At 34.4% G+C, this 19191-nt stretch overlaps 1 protein-coding gene across 2 annotated transcripts in view; it reads left to right on the top strand.

The window, feature by feature from the left end:
* The first annotated feature begins 417 nt into the window (after positions 1-417).
* The window catches only part of FYTTD1 (forty-two-three domain containing 1), a 29587-nt gene continuing 10813 nt past the window's right edge, over positions 418-19191 (top strand). Inside the window, exons 1-4 of one of the 2 annotated variants that reach the window (XM_074301498.1) lie at positions 418-628; positions 6657-6788; positions 12735-12883; positions 18897-19009. In XM_074301498.1, coding sequence (XP_074157599.1) covers positions 529-628; positions 6657-6788; positions 12735-12883; positions 18897-19009 — 494 coding nt within the window. In that variant the 5' untranslated portion in view covers positions 418-528. The remainder of the gene's footprint in view (positions 629-6656; positions 6789-12734; positions 12884-18896; positions 19010-19191) is intronic. The other variant, XM_074301496.1, reaches the window with a different exon arrangement.

Below are 19191 nucleotides of genomic sequence, written 5' to 3'. Positions count from 1 at the left end.
CTCGGCACCTAGAAGCGGCTGCAATGCAATGCAGAGGTGCAGGCGTCTGGTTGCAGATGCCATTGACTAGGGAGGTCTTGCTGCAGCTGGAGGTACTAAAAGGAAATGAAAGCAACATTACACCAATAGTGCATGCAGTTCTAGGTGGGAAGACGCGGCCTTCCCCCGTTGGGGAGATCAGACGTCAACTCCTACGAGCTGAGGAACGACCTCCATATGACTTTTGGGATATTATCAGCAGCAGAAGCGCTTGCTATTTTTCCTACTGGCCAGTGGGGAGCGCCAGAAAAAAAAACCCGGAAACGGAGCCTCTCTTGCCCTGATTTCTTCTCGATGGTTTCCTCTCTTACGACTCCTCCCACCCCGCCACCCCGCCCCACCACCACTCCCCTACGCCGGGTGGGAGGGTAAGGACGCCACCGCGCTTGCGCGCTTCTTCTGCTTTACTTGTTTCAGTCTGTGGGAGGTGGCCGGATCGAGACGCAGGCCTTCCCCAGTGGCAAGTTCCTGTGAAGACACTTCAGAGCGATGAACGGGTTTGGCGTCGGGATGGCGGCCGCAGTGGCCACTCCGCCGCCGTTGAAGACCAGCAGCCACGAAAACCTCGATAAGATTGATATGTCTCTGGGTGAGGGGTCGGGCCGGACCAAATCGCGGGGCCGAGGGGGAAGCGGGTATTGACTGGGTGGAACCAAGTGCCCCAGTTTATGGGGGAAGGGGCGGTTGGATTGCCGGGTCGAACCAAGTACCGGGTTTGTGTAGAGCCGACGGGTCGGACCAAATGCAAGGTTAAAGTGGGGGAGACGGGTCGGGCCAGGGGATGATACCAAGTGTGGGTCGAAGGCGTGCGGACTTGTCCCGCTGGAGAGGTGCGGGGGTGGGGGGTGGGGAGTGAGTAGAAGACGCTGGAAAAGCAGCCGAACCTGAGGCTTTGGAGGGAAGGGGAGGGGCCACCCCCAGGGTGAACCTCCCCCAGCTTCCAGGGAAGCTTCCCCCCCTCCACCCTCCGCCCCTTTTCTCCCTCGCCCACTTTGTTTTGTGGGGTCACCTGGTGGTTTTTATCTAAACAAGGGACAGTTGCGGGTCGAGGGGGGCAGTTGAAGGGGTCCCTAGGAGCTGTGGGTCCGAGTGGAGCAGGAGCCCTTGCCTCAGAGGAGCCTTTCTCCTAGTCGGCGTTTTGACTCCACAAGTCCGGATGGAGTTATTGCTGTTCTGCCCCCCAACCCCCACCCTGAGCTGGAGGTGGCGGGGGTGGGATCTGGTACACTGAGAATTATCAGACCCCAAACGGAGGCGGGATACCTAAAACTTGGTTGTGTTGAATTGGAGAGTCGTTACAGAGACCCAGTTGTGTGGGTGCTGGGTTGGTAGTTGGTCCGGGGCTCTGGGTTTCGGGGGTGGGGGTGGAAAGGTATGCTTGCATTACTAGGGGAGGCTAATGCAAAGAGTATTTGTACTTGTGAAGTACAGAAAAACACGAGTTGGAATCTTTATTATTATTTTTTTAATGAATATATTAACATGTATAATTTTTTTATCCATATGTTGAGGTAATGGAATTACTGTAGCTCAAAAATAATTCGATTAGTAAAGCTAATCCTGTTTTTTAAAGTTTTGATCATTTGAGCCAACTAGATTATTATTATTTTTTGGCTGGATCATTTGGAGTTAAATGACTTGCCCAGGGTCACACAGCTAGGAAATGTTAAGTGTCTCAGGTCAGATTCGAGCTCAGTTCTTCCTGACTAAGGGGCTGGTGCTCTATCCACTGCACCACATAGTTGTCCCCAACTAAATTCTTTTTTAAGTCTAAATTGAAGACTGAGAATTCATACTATTGCTAGAGAAGAAATAGTTATCTTGTGAAGGGAATGTAGTGCTTCGACTCTACAGAAGTACTTTGACTTTCAGGAAAGGCATTTAAAATCTCAGCCTTAGTTTCCTCAAATTCAAAAAATCTCAACTTATACAAGAAGTCTTCCTATCCCCCTTAATGCTTGTGCCTTCCCTTTGTTGGTTATTTCTAATTTGTCCTGTAAAGGTATTGTTTTTATATGGTTGTTCTGGTGTTGTGTTCCTGATTAGCCAGAGTTTCTTTACAAGAGGGACTTTTTTTTTTTTTTTTTTTTTGGAGGGGGAGCTTTTGTATCCACCATTGCTTAGCACAAAGCTTGGCATATAATAGGTGCTTAATATATGCTTAATTTGATTCTTACATTCATTCATCTAGCTATAAGTCCATGATCCCATTATCTTTATTTTGCGGTCAGCCAACAAATGTACCAGTCCCTATCTAAGGGAATAAAAATAAGAGCAAAAAAACAAGACATAATTTGTTCTCTTGGAATCCCAAGTCTATGACAAGAAACCAAGTGAAAATAAATGTGTACAATGAATGTTTATGCAGAAGATAAATTGTAAATGATTTCCAAATTGGGGGAAGGCAGTAGTACTAAGGGGGATTCGAAAAAGGTTTTTCCTCTGAAACTACTCACTTCAGAGTATAAGAGAATTTTATGTTTGGCAGGGATTTGAATCTAGGTTCTCTCACACAGTAGGCTCTTTGCAATACACTGCTTTTGGCATATACTGTCACTGCTTTTCATGTGTACTATGCTTCACAGTGGCAGTTGTGAAGAAAGCTATTTGTAAATCTTTATATGTAATTTGTTCTGTAGAATCCTTAGAGGTGCCTTGGTAAGCTAATTCTTTAGATTCAGATTTAGATTTAGATTCAGGATGGTTTTAAGAATAGTTCTACAGTTTTTGTTATATTGAAAACATTTATTGAAATCAAATTGAATTTTAAAAACAACCTATATTTGTCAAGCTTACATACAGGCTTAAGGACAATATTTTTATAATTGTTCCAAGTCCAATAACACAATGAATTTCCCACAATAGTTATATTTTTTCTGATTATTTAAATTTTATTTTATTTATTATTATTATTATTTTGCTGAGGCAGTTGGGGTTAAGTGACTTGCCCAGGGTCACCCAGCTAGGAAGTCTTAAGTGTCTGAGGTCACATTTGAACTCAGGTCCTCCTGACTTCAAAAGTAAACACTTTTTTTTTTTTTTTTTTAACAACCATCCCTTTTACTTCTTGAATGCTTTTGTGTTATTTCATAAGTAATTAGGGAAAAATTGAAAAGTAATTACTGTTTAGTCCAGCATTGTGAAGCTAAGCTGTAGCTATAGCTCAGTCTTGCCTTCTCATTTTTCTTGCAGACTATATCATGAATGAACACTATAAAGTGTTCGTTGTATAGAATTATTTTTAGAAAAGATTTTATTGGTATTGATAAAGGTTTTTATTGGTAAAATTTATTTTTCACTCTAAATTTTTTTTTAACTTTGTATCCAGAAAGTAAATTCCTTGGTACAGCTAGATGGCTCAGTGAATAGAACATGGAACCTGAGGTCAGGAGTCAGGCCGAAAATATTTAACACTAGCTAGCTGTATGACCCTTGGCAAGTCACTTAAACCCAATTGCTTTGCTATTAAAAAAAAAATCCTTTTTTATGTTGTAGAATTGAGTTAGTTTGGGAACTTAGTTGATGGATAAACAGTGGTCAGAATTTTAAAATTTATCATTTTGTTCTGTATCTTATTATTGATCTGTAGTTTATTGTAGATTATTATCTGTAGATATTGTAGATTATTCTGTATCTTATTATTGATCCTTGTGCTGAAAATAATAGAATTGCTGTAACCCAACACCAATTTGATGAGTAAAGTTACTCCCTTTATAAGAATTTTGGTCATTGATTAAATTTAGTATTATGGAGTCCAAACTGATGACAGACTTACTGAGTAAGAATTAGTAGTATCTTGTGAAGAAAAACCAGTGCTTCCATTTAGTGGTGGTAGTTTACTTAACAATCCTAATGAATTGGAATCCTGTAACTGAGTTGGAAAAGATCTGAGGCTATTTAGGCTAACCCTTACTAAATCAATAATCTCCTAAAACATCCTTGATGAAATCATCCAGACTTCAAAACCTACCCAGATGAAAAATTAATGGTCCCTGATTAAATTGAAAATTACTCTTGGTGAAATTATTTGGTAATCTCCTAACTTACTCAGACTTTTAGCTTTTTATGGATTTATTTCTTAATAATTCTGAGAGGAATTATTGTTACCTTTTATATCAGAGAAAGTTGAGGTTCTGTTTAAGTGATTACCCAAAGTGAGTATATGACGGAAAGAAGTCTCTGACTTTTTTTTTTTTTTGATTGAATAGTATGCCTAGTTTTTAACAAAGTGATTTGATTAACAGTGGCTTTCATTCTAGACACAATGTAGTGAAATGTAGGCTAGATAAATTTTATGTTAAGATTAAAAGTTATTCTTACTAGATATGCCCTTGTGATAATTTTAAAAGTTATCTTTTTCTATATTTTATTGAGAATGTATTAACTAAGAGAATACATATCATCTGAGTCCTCTTATGTTTCTGTGAGTTTCTTTTATTGGATGTTTCAAAAAATTATGGTGCTATAGAGAAAAAGGCATTAATAATAATTTGCTAATCCCATTCATGGAGGCAGCCAAATAGCTTTGTGGATAGAAAACTGGGCCTGGAATCAGGAAAAATTGAGTTCAAATCTGGTCGACATTTCTCTGTGGTCTTGGACAAGTCACTTAACAGTATGGTCCATGGAATCACAAAGAGTGGGGCATAACTGAATAATAGCAACAAAGTTAAATTTACAGATGAGGCTGTTGTTTATCCTTTGTTTTACAAGAAGATGATGACATCAAGAAGGTGATGCTATGACTTACAAGTGAATTGGATTTAACTAAGGAGGGCTGTGTAAAAGTCACCAGCCTCACTTTCTCCTCCAGAGCCATCTGGGTCCAGTGGCAAGATACAGATGACGACCAGAGATGTCTGTGGATGCAGTGGGAGATTTTGTTTGGTCTTTACCAAGTCTGAGTTTGTTTGAGGCAGCACCCATTCAGTAATTAAGGATAGGTGAGAAAGGAGGCAGAGTATGACATTTTTTACCCTAGACATAGATGAGGCAAAACTAAGTGGATTCTCCAATCTAATTATTATCCCTTATAGGTATGTGTAAAGTTTTATACTTGGGTTGAAAAAAATCAGCTTTTGTAAGTATATAAGAAGAGGTTAGATAATAACAATTTATTTGGAAAATATGTGGGGATTTTGCTGGAAGTTTGATGAGAATCAATATTCTGTCCTTGGACACTTATATGGAATATTTCTCCCTTCAATTTTTAGAAGAACTTAGGGAAGAAAACAGAAAAAAACAAGAGTATCTGGGAGGGCTTTGAGATTCCAATGATTTAATAGGATCCTGTGCAATAGCTATAGATGTTTAGCTTCGAAAGAAAACAGAAGAACATAAACTGCTTTATGCTAAGAAGAGGAATTATATTTTTTCTGGGCCCAAGAGAGCCCTAGAACACTATGTGCAAATTACAAAAGGGAGGCACAATTATTTCTGATACAAACTTCTTAATAGAACTGTCCCCAAATTGGAATGAGCTCCAAAGGTAGTGGGATTGTATATTATTATAGAGAGAATTAAATTTTTGTTTTTGTTCTTGATTTGCTATGTTGAAGTTAGTAATTTCTCACTGGAAAATGTGGGAAAGTTGTGGAGATCTTATTTATAGTTACTGGTAACAATCTTCCACAGCTGTAGTTTGAAGTTTTTTTTAGTCCACCAAGTGGATTAATTAGAGCATTGTGCTGCTATTAGAAGAACTAGTTATGATTTTCCATGCAAGGGCCAGTTGGAAATGGCTTTTTAAGAGTAGGCTTAAGATTGTTATGAACATGGAGTGTGTTTTTTTACACTTAAATTGTATATTTTACTCTTCAAGCACAATTTGATAATTTAAGTCTAAATTGTGAAATTTGGGTAGGCAACCAATTTAAGTTGTAGGTAGTTTGCAAGACAATATGGATGATGAAATTTGTAAGATAGTCATTTCTAACCTTTGTGAATGTTTGGAATTAAGAACAATATACTTCACTTGGATTTTGCCAATAAAGATTTCATTAAATTATTTAATATCCATATTCATAAAAAAGAACCATATTAGCAGCTTAAGGTTCTATTAAAAAAGTGTTAATCTTACTTAACAAGGCAGAAAGCCTATTTTACATTAGGCCCTGTCTAAGTGTTTGCAAATATCTCATTTAATCCTTAAAACCAATCCAGGAGGTAAACACTATTATTGATTTCCAATTTCCAGTTAAGGTAATCATAAAAACAGATTAATTGTTTGAGAGTGAATTTGCTCCATCCACTGCACCATCTAGTTGCCTAAGGAGAATAGTTAGAGATAAGAAAGAGCAGTTTTTGAAAGATGACTGTTTAGTCACTAGCTCTAGTGTAAGGTGAATATATGAAAGAGATATACTATGTATAATAGGAATACAGATGATCAGAAAATCTTTGTCATTGATTTCAGTATCCTTTGCCTACCAAAACCTTTTTTTGAACTATAAGAAAGCAGTGAAATAGAAGCATTTTTCCATCTTCTTTTTCTCTTCCCTTACTGTCTCTTCAAATTTTCATCTCAAAATAGTTTTATTTAAGACCCAGCTAATGATCTTAAAGTAATTAGCCAATAAATTAAAACTTATATGATTTCTGTACTTCCTCACACACAGATGATATCATCAAATTGAACAAGAAGGAAGAAAGAAAGCAGAATTTTCCAAAATTAAATAGACGACTTAAACATACTGGTGCCCGGCAATTCAGGATGAGAGTAGCCAGATGGGGACTACAGCAGCAGACTGGTAAGTCTTGAAAAGAAACTGATTTTTTTTTTTTTTTTTTTTACAAATTCTAAAATCTGAATTCCTTTAACCTTTAAAAAGTTGTTGAGATGTACTTTGCCTTTTAACTCAGTTGCCACTACTAATATGCTCCAAGATAATGACAGGCCCTACTTGCACAAAAATATAGCACCACAAATAAAAGTTGAGGGAGGTTAACTGATAGAGAAATGGTCAAATAAACTTTTAAGTCATAAACATGGTATTGTTCCATAAGAAACTATGAACAGGGACAGCTAGGTGGCAGTGGATAGAGCACCAGCCCTGAAATCAGGAGGACCTGAGTTCAGATCTGGCCTCAGATATGTAACACTTTCCACTTGTGTGATCCTGGGCGGGCAAGTCACAACCACAATTACCTCAGCAAAGAAAGAAAGAAACTATAAACATAAAGAATTTGTCAAATCATACCAAGAAAACAGTATATATAGTGTTTATAATAATGTATATGGAAAGAGCAAAAAACCCAAAACTTTGTTTTAACGAAATAAATTTATTTAACAAAATAAATAATATAATAAGTAGTTAAAATAAAAATTCACACAAGTACTTTATAATCATCAGGCTCAAAAAGTGAGAAAATACAATTCTTTTTGCAAATGTGGTGTGGAGCATGGTATTTATCCAACTTAGTTGATATGTTGCTGAACTTTTTTTTCCCCTCTTTTTTCATTCTTTAGAAAAAAACTTGGACCATTTGGTAGATTCTGGGAAGAAGGATGTATTTGGAAACGTGATGCAGATTTTTAATTTTTTTTGAAATTGTTAATTATTATATTAGTTTCTTTTCTAAAAGTTTTTCTGTACAGCAAAGAAAATGAAAACAGCTTTTCTAAAGGGTACAGAAATTAACTGGAGTTCATCCTTTCAATTTATTGGGAGAAGAGAATGATAACCAAATCACAGAATTTAGTGCCAGAAAGGATTTTCAAGACCATTTCATTTTGTAAATGAGGAAATTTTAGCCTAGAAAAGTGATTATCGACGGCACATAACTAGTAATTGTCATAGCTGGGACAGAATCTCAAGCTTCTGACTCTTAATGCTCGGTACTTTTTGCTATATTACACTTCTGAGTAGGGAAGATTTCCTGAGTTTTATTGCTTTTAAATGAGAGAGCACTTTAAAGTTCTCAGCAGCACAGTGCTCAACAGACAAGCTTTAATAAATGCTTGTTCCTTTTTATTTTTTTTATGTAAAGCAACTGCAAAACTTAAAGGGTAAAAAGTAGTTACAATATGCATGGGAAAATGATAAAAATGAAAAAGGGTAAATTAGTGTATTTAGGGACATGTGACTAGGTAACACTAAAGTTTTTTTAGATAGGTCATTATGTCAACATATTATTTTTGACCATTGCACATAGCCTATTGGTCAGCTGTGTCAAACTCAAAGCCTGCAAAACTTCTAATGAAGCTGAAACCAGATTTAAAATGTGATTGGAAAATGTTTAGCAAAGTAGAGAATCTCTTACTATATGAATTTGATACTTTTGGTGTAGATATCTTTGTTGGATGACAAATAAGTTAACTTTTTCTGGTGTTTTAGAATGAATAGTAATTAAAATCACCAAAAGAAATTTCTAATGTGGTGCTTAGTTAAAGTGACAATGTTCCCAGAGTGTCCTTATTTATTCCTTAAGGTTTAAGCTCTGAACCTAGAGTTGAGAAGTCACTAAGGAGATCACATTATTTCCAAGGTTGCTGGGCAACAGAAAATTCCTTTCAGACTGGTAGAACAATTATAAAAATGTAGGTTTTGTTTGAATTGTTACTTTTAAAAAGAAAATCATACTCTTACCTCCTTCTAGCCATTCTTAGATGATGTTCATATACTTGAAAAAAATTTTTGTATTATAATTATTTTGTATATATTGACTAACAAGTCAATATGACTTGAAAGAGACTTGGTGATTTTAGTAGGCTTTGCTTTTCCTGTTTTTATGCTACAGTGAAATTTGCAGATTGAACCTTTGAGTTTTTCAGTAGCTTGATGATCTAATGGGTAACTCAATTGTCAAGAAAGAAGAAATAGAAAATAGCTGGTATATTAAGAATGAATCAGTTAAAAAAAAAAAAGCCAACTAACCAAAATCTTGTTAATATTATCAGAAGAATTTATTATAAAAATCTTTGCAAATCTTTTCCATTTTTAAAATCTTAACTATTGTCTTTTAATTGCATCCAAGCTTCCTTAAAATGTTTTTGTTTTTTAAGTTCTCTTTTTATTGAATGAATAAAAAAGTACAAAGAGGGATAGGTGCTCCCCTCAAGAAAAATTGTGGGGTTTTTAAAACATGTTTTAAAAATATTATCCACTCCTTACCTCTCTCTTCTTATCCTAACTTATAACAACAAAGTACAATTAGTTGGATAAAAAAATCCTTAGAATTCATAATTCCAACGCCTAATTTTATAGCACTTAAGTATTGCTGCTTTATTTAAATATATACTATTGCTTTATTGGCGAGTCAAGTTATACAGAATGCCAACATAAAATCAATTACTGAATAAAATAAATAAAAATCAATTTGATTTTTCTCAATTTGCTCAAACCTGATCTATTAATCAAGGTGAGGATTTTTTAAAAAGAAGGAAATGGATGGATACTCATCAACTCAAATTATATTCATTGCCTAAAAGTGATTAAAAAAAAAAAAAGAAATCAATTTTCCAAAAACAGACCAAATGAGCCTAGTACTATAAAAAATAATTGATTTCCTTGGCAAGGTGAGAAATGATAATGAAGGACAATGTTGATTTCAAATTTTTAACTTTTTACAGAAGATAGCTTAAGTTTTAGAAACCAGCTCATAAAAGTGAAAAGCAGTAGAAGAAAAAATATGTTAATTATATTCATTATGCATATGCTAAAGTATATATCTGAAAGTTTCTGCACCTATGAGAAACAATGACTTAAATAATTTTTAAAATCTTAGGAAGACTTATACAAACTGATTGGGAGAGGGGAGGAAACTAAGAGAACATAATATCTAACAACCACAATAATGTAAAGAAGAAATAACAATGAAAAAAATCAAGAGACTTATCATTGCAGTAATCTATTCCATTTTCTATATAATATTTCTGTTGATACCTCCTCTTAATCTCATCTCTGGGCCAATCATAATTCTTTTGTTGTTGTTATTGTTGCTAATTGTTTTGTTTTGTTTTTTTAATTTTATAATTATACATTTTTTGGACAGTATATATACAAGAGTAATTTTTTTATAACATTATTCCTTGTATTCATTTTTCCAGATTTTCCCCTCCCTCCCCTAGATGACAGGCAATCTCATACATTTTACATGTGTTACAGTATAACCTAGATACAATATATGTGTGTAAATCCAATTTTCTTGTTGCACGTTAAGTATTAGATTCCGAAGGCATAAGTAACCTGGGTAGAGACAGTAGTGCTAATAATTTACATTAATTTCCCAGTGTTCCTTCTCTGGGTGTAGTTGTTTCTGTTCATCATTGATCAACTGGAAGTGAGTTGGATCTTCTTTATGTTGAAGATATCCACTTCCATCAGAATACATCTTCATAAAGCATTGTTGTTGAAGTGTACAGCGATCTTCTGGTTCTGTTCATTTCACTCAGCATCAGTTCATGTAAGTCTCTCCAAACCTTTCTGAATTCATCCTGTTGGTCATTTCTTACAGAGCAATAATATTCCATATCCTTCATATACCATAATTTACCCAACCATTCTCCAATTGATGGACAACCATTCATCTTCCAGTTTCTAGCCACTACAAAAAGGGCTGCCACAAACATTTTGGCACATATATGTCCCTTTCCCCTCTTTAGTATTTCTTTGGGATATAAGCCCAGTAGTAGCACTGCTGGATCAAAGGGTATACACAGTTTGATAACTTTTTGGGCATAGTTCCAAATTGCTCTCCAGAATGGTTGGATTCTTTCACAGCTCCACCAACAATGTCCCAGTTTTCCCACATCCCCTCCAATATTCATCATTATCTTTTCCTGTCATCTTAGCCAATCTGACAGGTGTGTAGTGGTATCTCAGAGTTGTCTTAATTTGCATTTCTCTGATCAGTAGTGATTTGGAACCAATCATAATTCTTTCCCTTTTTTCTTATTTTATTTTTTAAATTAAGAACTGTCTGGCAGTCATCACAAACATGATTATTCTTATAAAATAGGAACAGCAAAAGAGAATTGCAAAAGAAACTGAATCAGGCGTAGCTAGATGGCGCAGTGGATAGAATACCAGCCCTGAAGTCAGCAGGAGGACCTGAGTTCAACTCTGTCCTTAAACACTCCTACCTGTGTGATGCCTCAGCAAAGAAAAAAAAAAAAGCTGAATCAAATTATGTGTAACTTTATAAAGTAAAGAACAAGCTAAATAATTCAAATGTTCTCCCATATGCCTATGTGTATTTCTGCATGCCCCCTTCCCTCTGTTTTATAAGTGGTTTATCATTTATTCAGGTGTTTTTTTTTGGGGGGGGGTGTTGAGCATTGCTGTTCTTCCCCCATAACAAAGAAGAAATTCAATGTCCCTTCCTTGTAACAAATAATATGGAAAAGCAAACCGTATTCATACATTGAGTGTTAGAAAATACATGTTGCATTCTAAATCTTTTGCCCATTACTTTTCTCAAGAGATGGAGATACAAATCATAAGTCTTTTAGAGTCATGGTGGTTTATTGAATTCATCATCATTCTTTTAATTCTTTCAAAACTGCTTTCTTTCAGGGGCATTTAGGTGGCAGAGTGGATAGAGCACCAGCCCTGAAGTCAGGAGGGATCTGAGTTCAAATTTGGCCTCAGACATATAACATTTCCTGCAGTGTGACCCTGGGCAAGTCACTTAACCCCAATTGCCTCAGCAAAAAAAACAAAATCAAAATTTCCTTTCTTTTACAATGGTGTTACTATATATAAATTGTTTTTTTCTGGTTTTGCTTATTCGTTTGGCATTAGTTTGTATAAATTTTCTCAGTTTTCTCATGATCTCTCCTTTTTATTGTTCCTTATAAAATAATATTACATTACATTAATATATGTAATAATTTAGACAATCAGTGGTTAGACCCCTTTGTTTTCGCACAAAAATGCTGCTATCATTTTGGGGAGATGGATATCATTCCACCTCTTATCTTTGATATCTTTGAGATATAATACTAGTAGTGGTGTGGCTGGGTCAAAGCCTATTCATAATTTACTTTTGACAAGTTTTGCTCCATTAACCGGATCATTTCATAGGTCCACCAGTAGTAAATTATCTGTGTCTTTCTAATAAACCTAGTTTAAAAAAAAAAAATCAAAAATCATTCTTTTAACATTATTTGTAGCCACTATAACCAGTCATTTTGCTTGTGAGCCTTGACCTGGAAATGATATTCTCTGTGGCTCAGTCAGAATTAGAATGAAATAACTTCTATGATTTGCACATACTACATTCGAAAATATGTATAAGCACCTACTGGATTCAAAATATCTAGGGTATATCTCAAAAAATAATACTGCCCTCAGTTTTTAAGAATATAATATTCTCTTGGGATGGTTATGACATGTACATCAGTAAGTATAATGAAAAGTAAGAAATTACAGGGGCAAAAGAAAGTATAAGGGCCTTGAGGGTGGGTACTATCTTTTTTTTTTTTTTTTTTTTAACATTTCATCTTAATATAAAACCTTACATGTGAGAAAACAATGATAATGTGTTGGAACGGAGAGATCCAGTCATTGCATGCTAAAAAATTTTGAAAAGGGAAATAAAATAATGCTTTCTCTCTGAGTTAATTGGGGAAGGCTATATGGAGGAAGTAGTCTTTGAGTTGAGTCTTAGGTGAAGATGGGATACAGCCTCCTGTATATTTTTTCTTCTATAATTGACATTTTTTTTGCTTTCATTTCATTTCATCTCATTAGGTTTTGGTAAAAATGGTTTGGGCCGAAGAGGAAGAACGGGTCCTGGAAAAAGACGTTCATATGGAGTTATCACTGGTCTGGCAGCTCGGAAAGCAAATGGGGTTCGTAAAGGAATCAACCCTATTAATCGACCACCTTTAAGTGAGAAGGTAGGGTGATGGTACTACTTTTAAAATAATAATGTCTCTCTTACACATACATTTGTCCTTATTCCTTTCCCATTTTGATTTGGAATTGATGTATACAAAACTAATATCTTAGTCCATATTAAAGTGCTTCAAAAGAAATATTGTTTTTGTTAATGTCAATAATGTGCACATAGTAGATAACCTTAGGATATATGTGTTTAAAATATTTAATATCTGGTGGCTATTTAGTGAGGAGTCTTTTTGAATTTGAAGAAGTTTAATCTTTAGATTCTTGGAATCCTTAGTTCATGTCTGGGATTATGTTTTAAGTTTTTTCCAACTTAGGAGAACCTGTTATATCTTGTGCTTCGACGATATGATACAGGTTCAAGAAGTTAAGTTCACGTCCTTACCAGGATTAGCATTGTGCCTAACATTTTTAATTTTTTTTTTTTTAATTAATTTATTTTTTTAAACATTTTTGACAGTACATATACATGATTACTTTTTTTTTTTTTATATATATATATATATATATTTTATAATATTATCCCTTGTATTCATTTTTCCAAATTACCCCCCTCCCTCTATTCCCTCCCCCCGACGACAGGCAATACCATACATTTTACATGTGTTACAATATAGTCTAGGTACAATACATGTGTGCGAATATCATTTTCTTGTTGCACAATAAACATTAGAATCCGAAGGTACATGCAACCTGGGCAGACAGATATTAGTGCTAACAATTTTCATTCCCCTCCCAGTGTTTCTTCTCTGGGTGCAGCTACCCCTGTCCATCATTGATCAACTGGAAGTGAGTTGGATCTTCTTTATGTTGAAGATTTCCACTTCCATCAGAATACATCCCCATACAGTATTGTTGTTGAAGTGTACAGTGATCTTCTGGTTCTGCTCATTTCACTCAGCATCAGTTGATTTAAGTCTCTCCAGGCCTCTCTATATTCCTCCTGCTGGTACATTTTTAATTTTTTACGGTATTGTTACATGTGCATCTACTTATAAAAATACCAAATAAGTACTCTCCCAGAAACTATTCACCAGTCTTTAAAACTAGAGATATCTTTTTAATGCAAACCTTAACTAATTTTTTTTTTTAACATTGGCCCTTTAAGTCTGTTTTTCAAAATTATTATAATGGATAAAAAAGATTATAGGAGTGCTCAAAATAATTTAAAAGAACACTTTCCCCCCACAATTTAATTTACCAGCTGTTTAAGTGCTTACAAATGTAATGTTTCTTAAAATAAATTATCAAAGAAACCCATTAACAACATTTTCTTTTCAAGTGTTGTTTTCCTGAAGGCTATAAATTAAAATACACACTGACAAAAAGGAAATCTTATTTAAACTTTTTGTTAACATTCATTTCCACTCTTCCAGTTAGTATTTTAGTGTAGTTTGACCCGAATGACTCTGGAGAGGAAAGTGGCATCACATTCCTGATGTCATGGTCATCTTCAAGAATGAAAGTCAAACAACAAGAAGCAATTTTACTGTTATAAAAATGAATGATTTAATTCACCCATGAATTAAATGAAAATAAAATTAATCTACTCTCTTGATCAACCTCACTTTTCCTCACTCTAAGCAACTGGGCAAATGGCTCTATTCAGTACTCTGTTTAGAATAGTGCTTTATCTGTAGTAGGTTTAAAACTGAAAAAGGTGAAAAACATACTTGCATTTCTAGTAAGCCAGTCTTAAAATAATAATTTTTTAATAGCTTTTTATTTACAAAACATGCATGGATAATTTTTCATCATAGATCCTTGCAAAACCTTCTGTTGCAACTTTTCCCCTCCTTCTTTCCACTCCCTCCCTCCCTTAGATAGCAGACAGAATAACTACATTCTTTATCTGGTCCATCATAGGATTTATTTTTATTTATTTATTTATTTATTTATTTATCTATTTACCTATTTATTTATTTATTTATTTATTTATTCCATCATAGGATTTAGAACTGGGACTAATCAGTTATAGAGGTTAGAATTTGTATTATTAGAATGCCTTCAGTTTTAATGAGTTTGGAATACTTTAGAATAAGAAGGAACTTTAAAGGCCCTGTTTGTTTTTTCGGCTTTTAAAACAAATTTAAATAAATGTTGTATTTTTCTTACCTTTGATATTTTATTTTACCTGCTTGATGTATCTATATAATGACTTTTGTCATCCTAATGTTTTGAATTATGGATTTTTTGGTATCATTTTTCTGATAAGTAAACATACTTTTCTTTTGAAGGAATTTTTTTTCATTTACTATTTGCAGTAGTAACAAAAACTTGTAGTTATCTAATTGAAACTTATTGTTCTAAAGACAAAAACTTATCTAGAAAAGAAATTCTCTGCTTGAGTCAGTCAAAAAAATCTTTGCTAGGCACTGTGAGATAGGAGATATTCATTTTTCTCAAGGAATATAAAATCAAGTAATTGTGTAATATAGCCTACTGGAAGAGAGATCAGTGAAGTTCTCTTAATTCCCTTGATCTTACCATCACTCCTAAGTATTTAATTACCATGTTTTAAGAACCCTGTAATTCTTTTATCCAGCCATATTCTTTTACCAGGCATTTCTCCTTATGCCTATATATTCTATTCTCCTAATTCTTCACTCTCTTGAACTACTCTTGAATCTTTTGAGCTCATGTCATGTTAGCAATCATAGAATTATCAAATCCCATCTTGGATTACTAGAAGATTCTTTGTTTCTATTCACAGGTTACTGAACATTGCTGGAGTTATGTCACACAATCACACTAACTGGGTTCATTGCAAATGTTATCTGATTTCCTTGTGCTCTTAATGCTGCAAGTCAGTCCTATTCCCTAGTCGATTTTCTCTCTTACCTTAGCACTTCAAAGCTTTCTTTTCTCTCTCCACTTCCCCTTCTCTTTACCCTCTGAACTTAGTATCTTGCTCATACTTAACAGCCATTCACTTCAAGATCTTGCTCTCTTCAATCCTTTTGTCTCACATTTCCTTATTGGCTCTTCCTTTAATCTGTGATGAAGAATTGGTCTTGACCTTTATCCTATGACAAGGTCAATTCATTATTATATTCCCTTAGTCCCAGGGCCCCCTCCCTCCTGCCCCCATCATGTGCAATAAATTGTTAATACTATCATTCCCTTTTCTCTTCTTCAAATGACTATCTCTTTTTCTACCATGTACAAAAATGTCCATATCTCCTATAGCCTTAAAAAATGCTTACTAGATGCTATTGTCCTATATCTCTCATCCCTCAGTTAAATGCCTTGAAAAATGTATCTATATCTTCCCCTCTTATTCCTAAACCCTTTTAGTTTAGCTTCTGACTTCATTGGGACTTAAAACTGTTTTTTCCAAAGTTATCAGCAATCTCGTTATTACCAGATTTAATGGCCTCTTCTCAACCTTCATCCTTGATTTCTGTGCATAATTTTATCCTCTTGATCACCTTGTCCTAGGTACTGTCTCCTTTTTGGGTTTTCTCATTTCTCCTTTTCATCTTCTTCACATTCTACTCCGGCTCTTTATTCGGATCTTGCTCATTAGTAAGGGCTCTCTACTGGCCTTTTCATTCCTATCTTTTCTCTGCTGTTTGTTGATCTTATCAGCTCCTTTACTTTCAGTTATCTTTATGTAGATAACGTGGTTGTTTATGTCCAGCCCTAGTTTCTTTTCTGAGTTTTAGTCTCACATCATGAATAGCTTATTTGACATTTTAAGCTGAGTGTCCCACAGACATTTCAAATGTAAAATGCCCCAAAGTGAACTTCTCTCTAAACCCATCACAATTCTTCTTGTGTGATCTTTTGTGTCTTCAGTCTTTTACCCCCTACATATACAGTTTTCAAACTTTGCCATTCCATCCATAATATCCCATGTCATGTCCTTTCCACTCACAAAGACACTACTCTACTTTTTTTAATGGAAACCTTTTAATTGGGTCTTCCTTCCTTAGGTTTCTCTCTAATCTAAACCATCTTATACATAGCTATAAAAATGATTTTCCTAATATATGTCTCTGACTATGTCATTCCCACTCCTCTCACTTTAATAAATTCCATTGGCTAGGTTCAAATATAAACTTCTTTCTTTGGCATATAAAGCTTTTTACAGCCTGGCCTCTTGCTGTGTTATCAATCTTACATTTTGCTCTCTCCATGCATTTGACAGTCTAGTCATATGGGCACACTTGCTCTTACTTTTGGGCAGTGTTCTGTCTTTCATGGTCATACACATTCCTTTGCATTGATTGTTCTTTTTGTTGGAAATACTGCTTCTTTTCACTTTCACCTTTTAGATACCATGTCTCTTCTTCAAAACTTAGCTGAAGCGTCATATTGTGCAACTTTTTCTTTTGGTTTCTTCCATTTGCTTAGTAACTTCCCTTTAAAAGTTACCTCATATTTATTTTATGAATCTTGACAATATCTTTCATGCTTTATTCCCTGTTATGATGTATATTCAGTATTTACTATTCTTAACATAGTGGTAACACTAAATAAATTTGCTAAGTAATTGAACTTAGCCCGATAAATTGGCTTAGTATAGTTGGAGAAGGGAATATTCTTGTCATAGAGAACATGGAGGCATGCATGAGTTTTGTGTATTAATAGAAAGATAAGAGACTAGTCATACAGCATATGCTGTGAAATACAATTAAAAAGGTACTACAGGCTCCTGATTTTGCTGCTCATGGTCCCAAATTTAATAAGTAGTAAAACTGGGCTTCCAATTCAACTCAGTTGAGACAAATTTCTGTATGGCCTTGGGAATGAGAAGGGGCATTAAAATTTGATAATTGCCATGTATAGTAAAGCACTTTTAAAAACATAGATGACAAGATGCAAAAGCAAAGGAAACCTCGCTTGGTAGCATTATTAAAGGATTAATCAAAATGAGGGGAGTCAGGAGTTAAGGGCAACTTTTAAATATAATTTTTTTTTTTAACTTAGAAGTATTCTTAATATTGTATTATTTCTGTGTGACTTCCTACATTATTTCATACATGAATATAACTTTGTTGTTTTTTTTCAAATTTAAGTAAAATAGATTTGATAAGTATTTTATTTGATAAGTTTTTAGAAACTTAAGTGTATTTAAAAATCTTAAGTATAAAATTAGTCAAATGCAAGCATTGGTCCAGTTGCTATCTGTGATATGTTAGAACTATGCGTTGCCCTTCATTAAGGATTCTTCATCCAGAACCCAGGAACTTACTACTTTTTTGTTGCTGTTGTTTGTTTGAGGTTTTTGTTTTTGTTTTGTTTTAGTATTTTGGTAACTTTCAATGTTTAGTTTCCTTTGTGATCCTATGAATTTTTGGTTTTTGCATTTAAAAACATGATAGAGGCCCACAGACATTACCAGATTGTCAAAGGGGACTTCATGACACAAAACTCATGTTCTAAAGAATGCATAATATAAAAGACATAAAGAAGCAAGCTAAATAGAGGGATTAATAACACTTTTATTTATGCCATGGGAAGTAAATGTTTTCTTTCTGACAGTTTTTAGGCATTTAATTTAATTAAACTTTAAGCATACTATAAACTTATTAAGAATTTAGGTTTTTTTTTTTTTTTTTTTTTTTTACCTGAAGAACAATCTTTACATACAGTATTTTCATTTTTTAAGATGTGTTTACATTTTTGTTTTTGCTAAGAGTGTTGGTTTTAGCTAATGTTGCCCCATACTACCTTCAGTTAAACATTTCTCAGCAATAGCTCATACTTTTATTCATTCCATTTGACATTCATTCAGCATTTATTTCAGCATCTTTGGACAGAGTTCTGTCTAAGGCCCTGGAAGTACTACAAATGTTAGGTGAAAAGGGGAGCTCTGTCTAGAGAGAAAAAAAAGGCAGAAAATATAAATAATTGTGTCCCATTATGATTTATATAATGATTACTTCACTTTTAACTTATATTAAATCTTATGCTCTTTTTATTATTCCCAGTGAAGAATACCTTCTATCTTATGGGTAAGAAACCATGTTAATCAGACTGTTGTTGTTATTTTTAAAGAACATGCAGCGATATTATCCAATGTTAAAAAGGAAGACAAACCTTCAGAGACAAAATGACATGCAGAGGAAGCCAATCCCAGTTCTCAGGAGGCCTAACCAGTTAAGCAGAAGGTGAGAGGTTTGAAGTAGACCATTTAATGTGCTCAATAAATGAAGATAATGCCATTGACCTACTAGTCAGTGTGCATGTGTTTTCATTGTGATTTTTTTTCCCTGGGAATATTGATAGATTTGTGTTAATCTGCACTCTTCCTAATGATTAAGCATTTGATAATGATAAGTATTTTCAAGAC

This window comes from Sminthopsis crassicaudata, chromosome 3 (genome assembly GCF_048593235.1).
Source record: "Sminthopsis crassicaudata isolate SCR6 chromosome 3, ASM4859323v1, whole genome shotgun sequence".
Taxonomy (NCBI): domain Eukaryota; kingdom Metazoa; phylum Chordata; class Mammalia; order Dasyuromorphia; family Dasyuridae; genus Sminthopsis; species Sminthopsis crassicaudata.
This window is presented reverse-complemented; position numbering and strand designations above follow the sequence as displayed.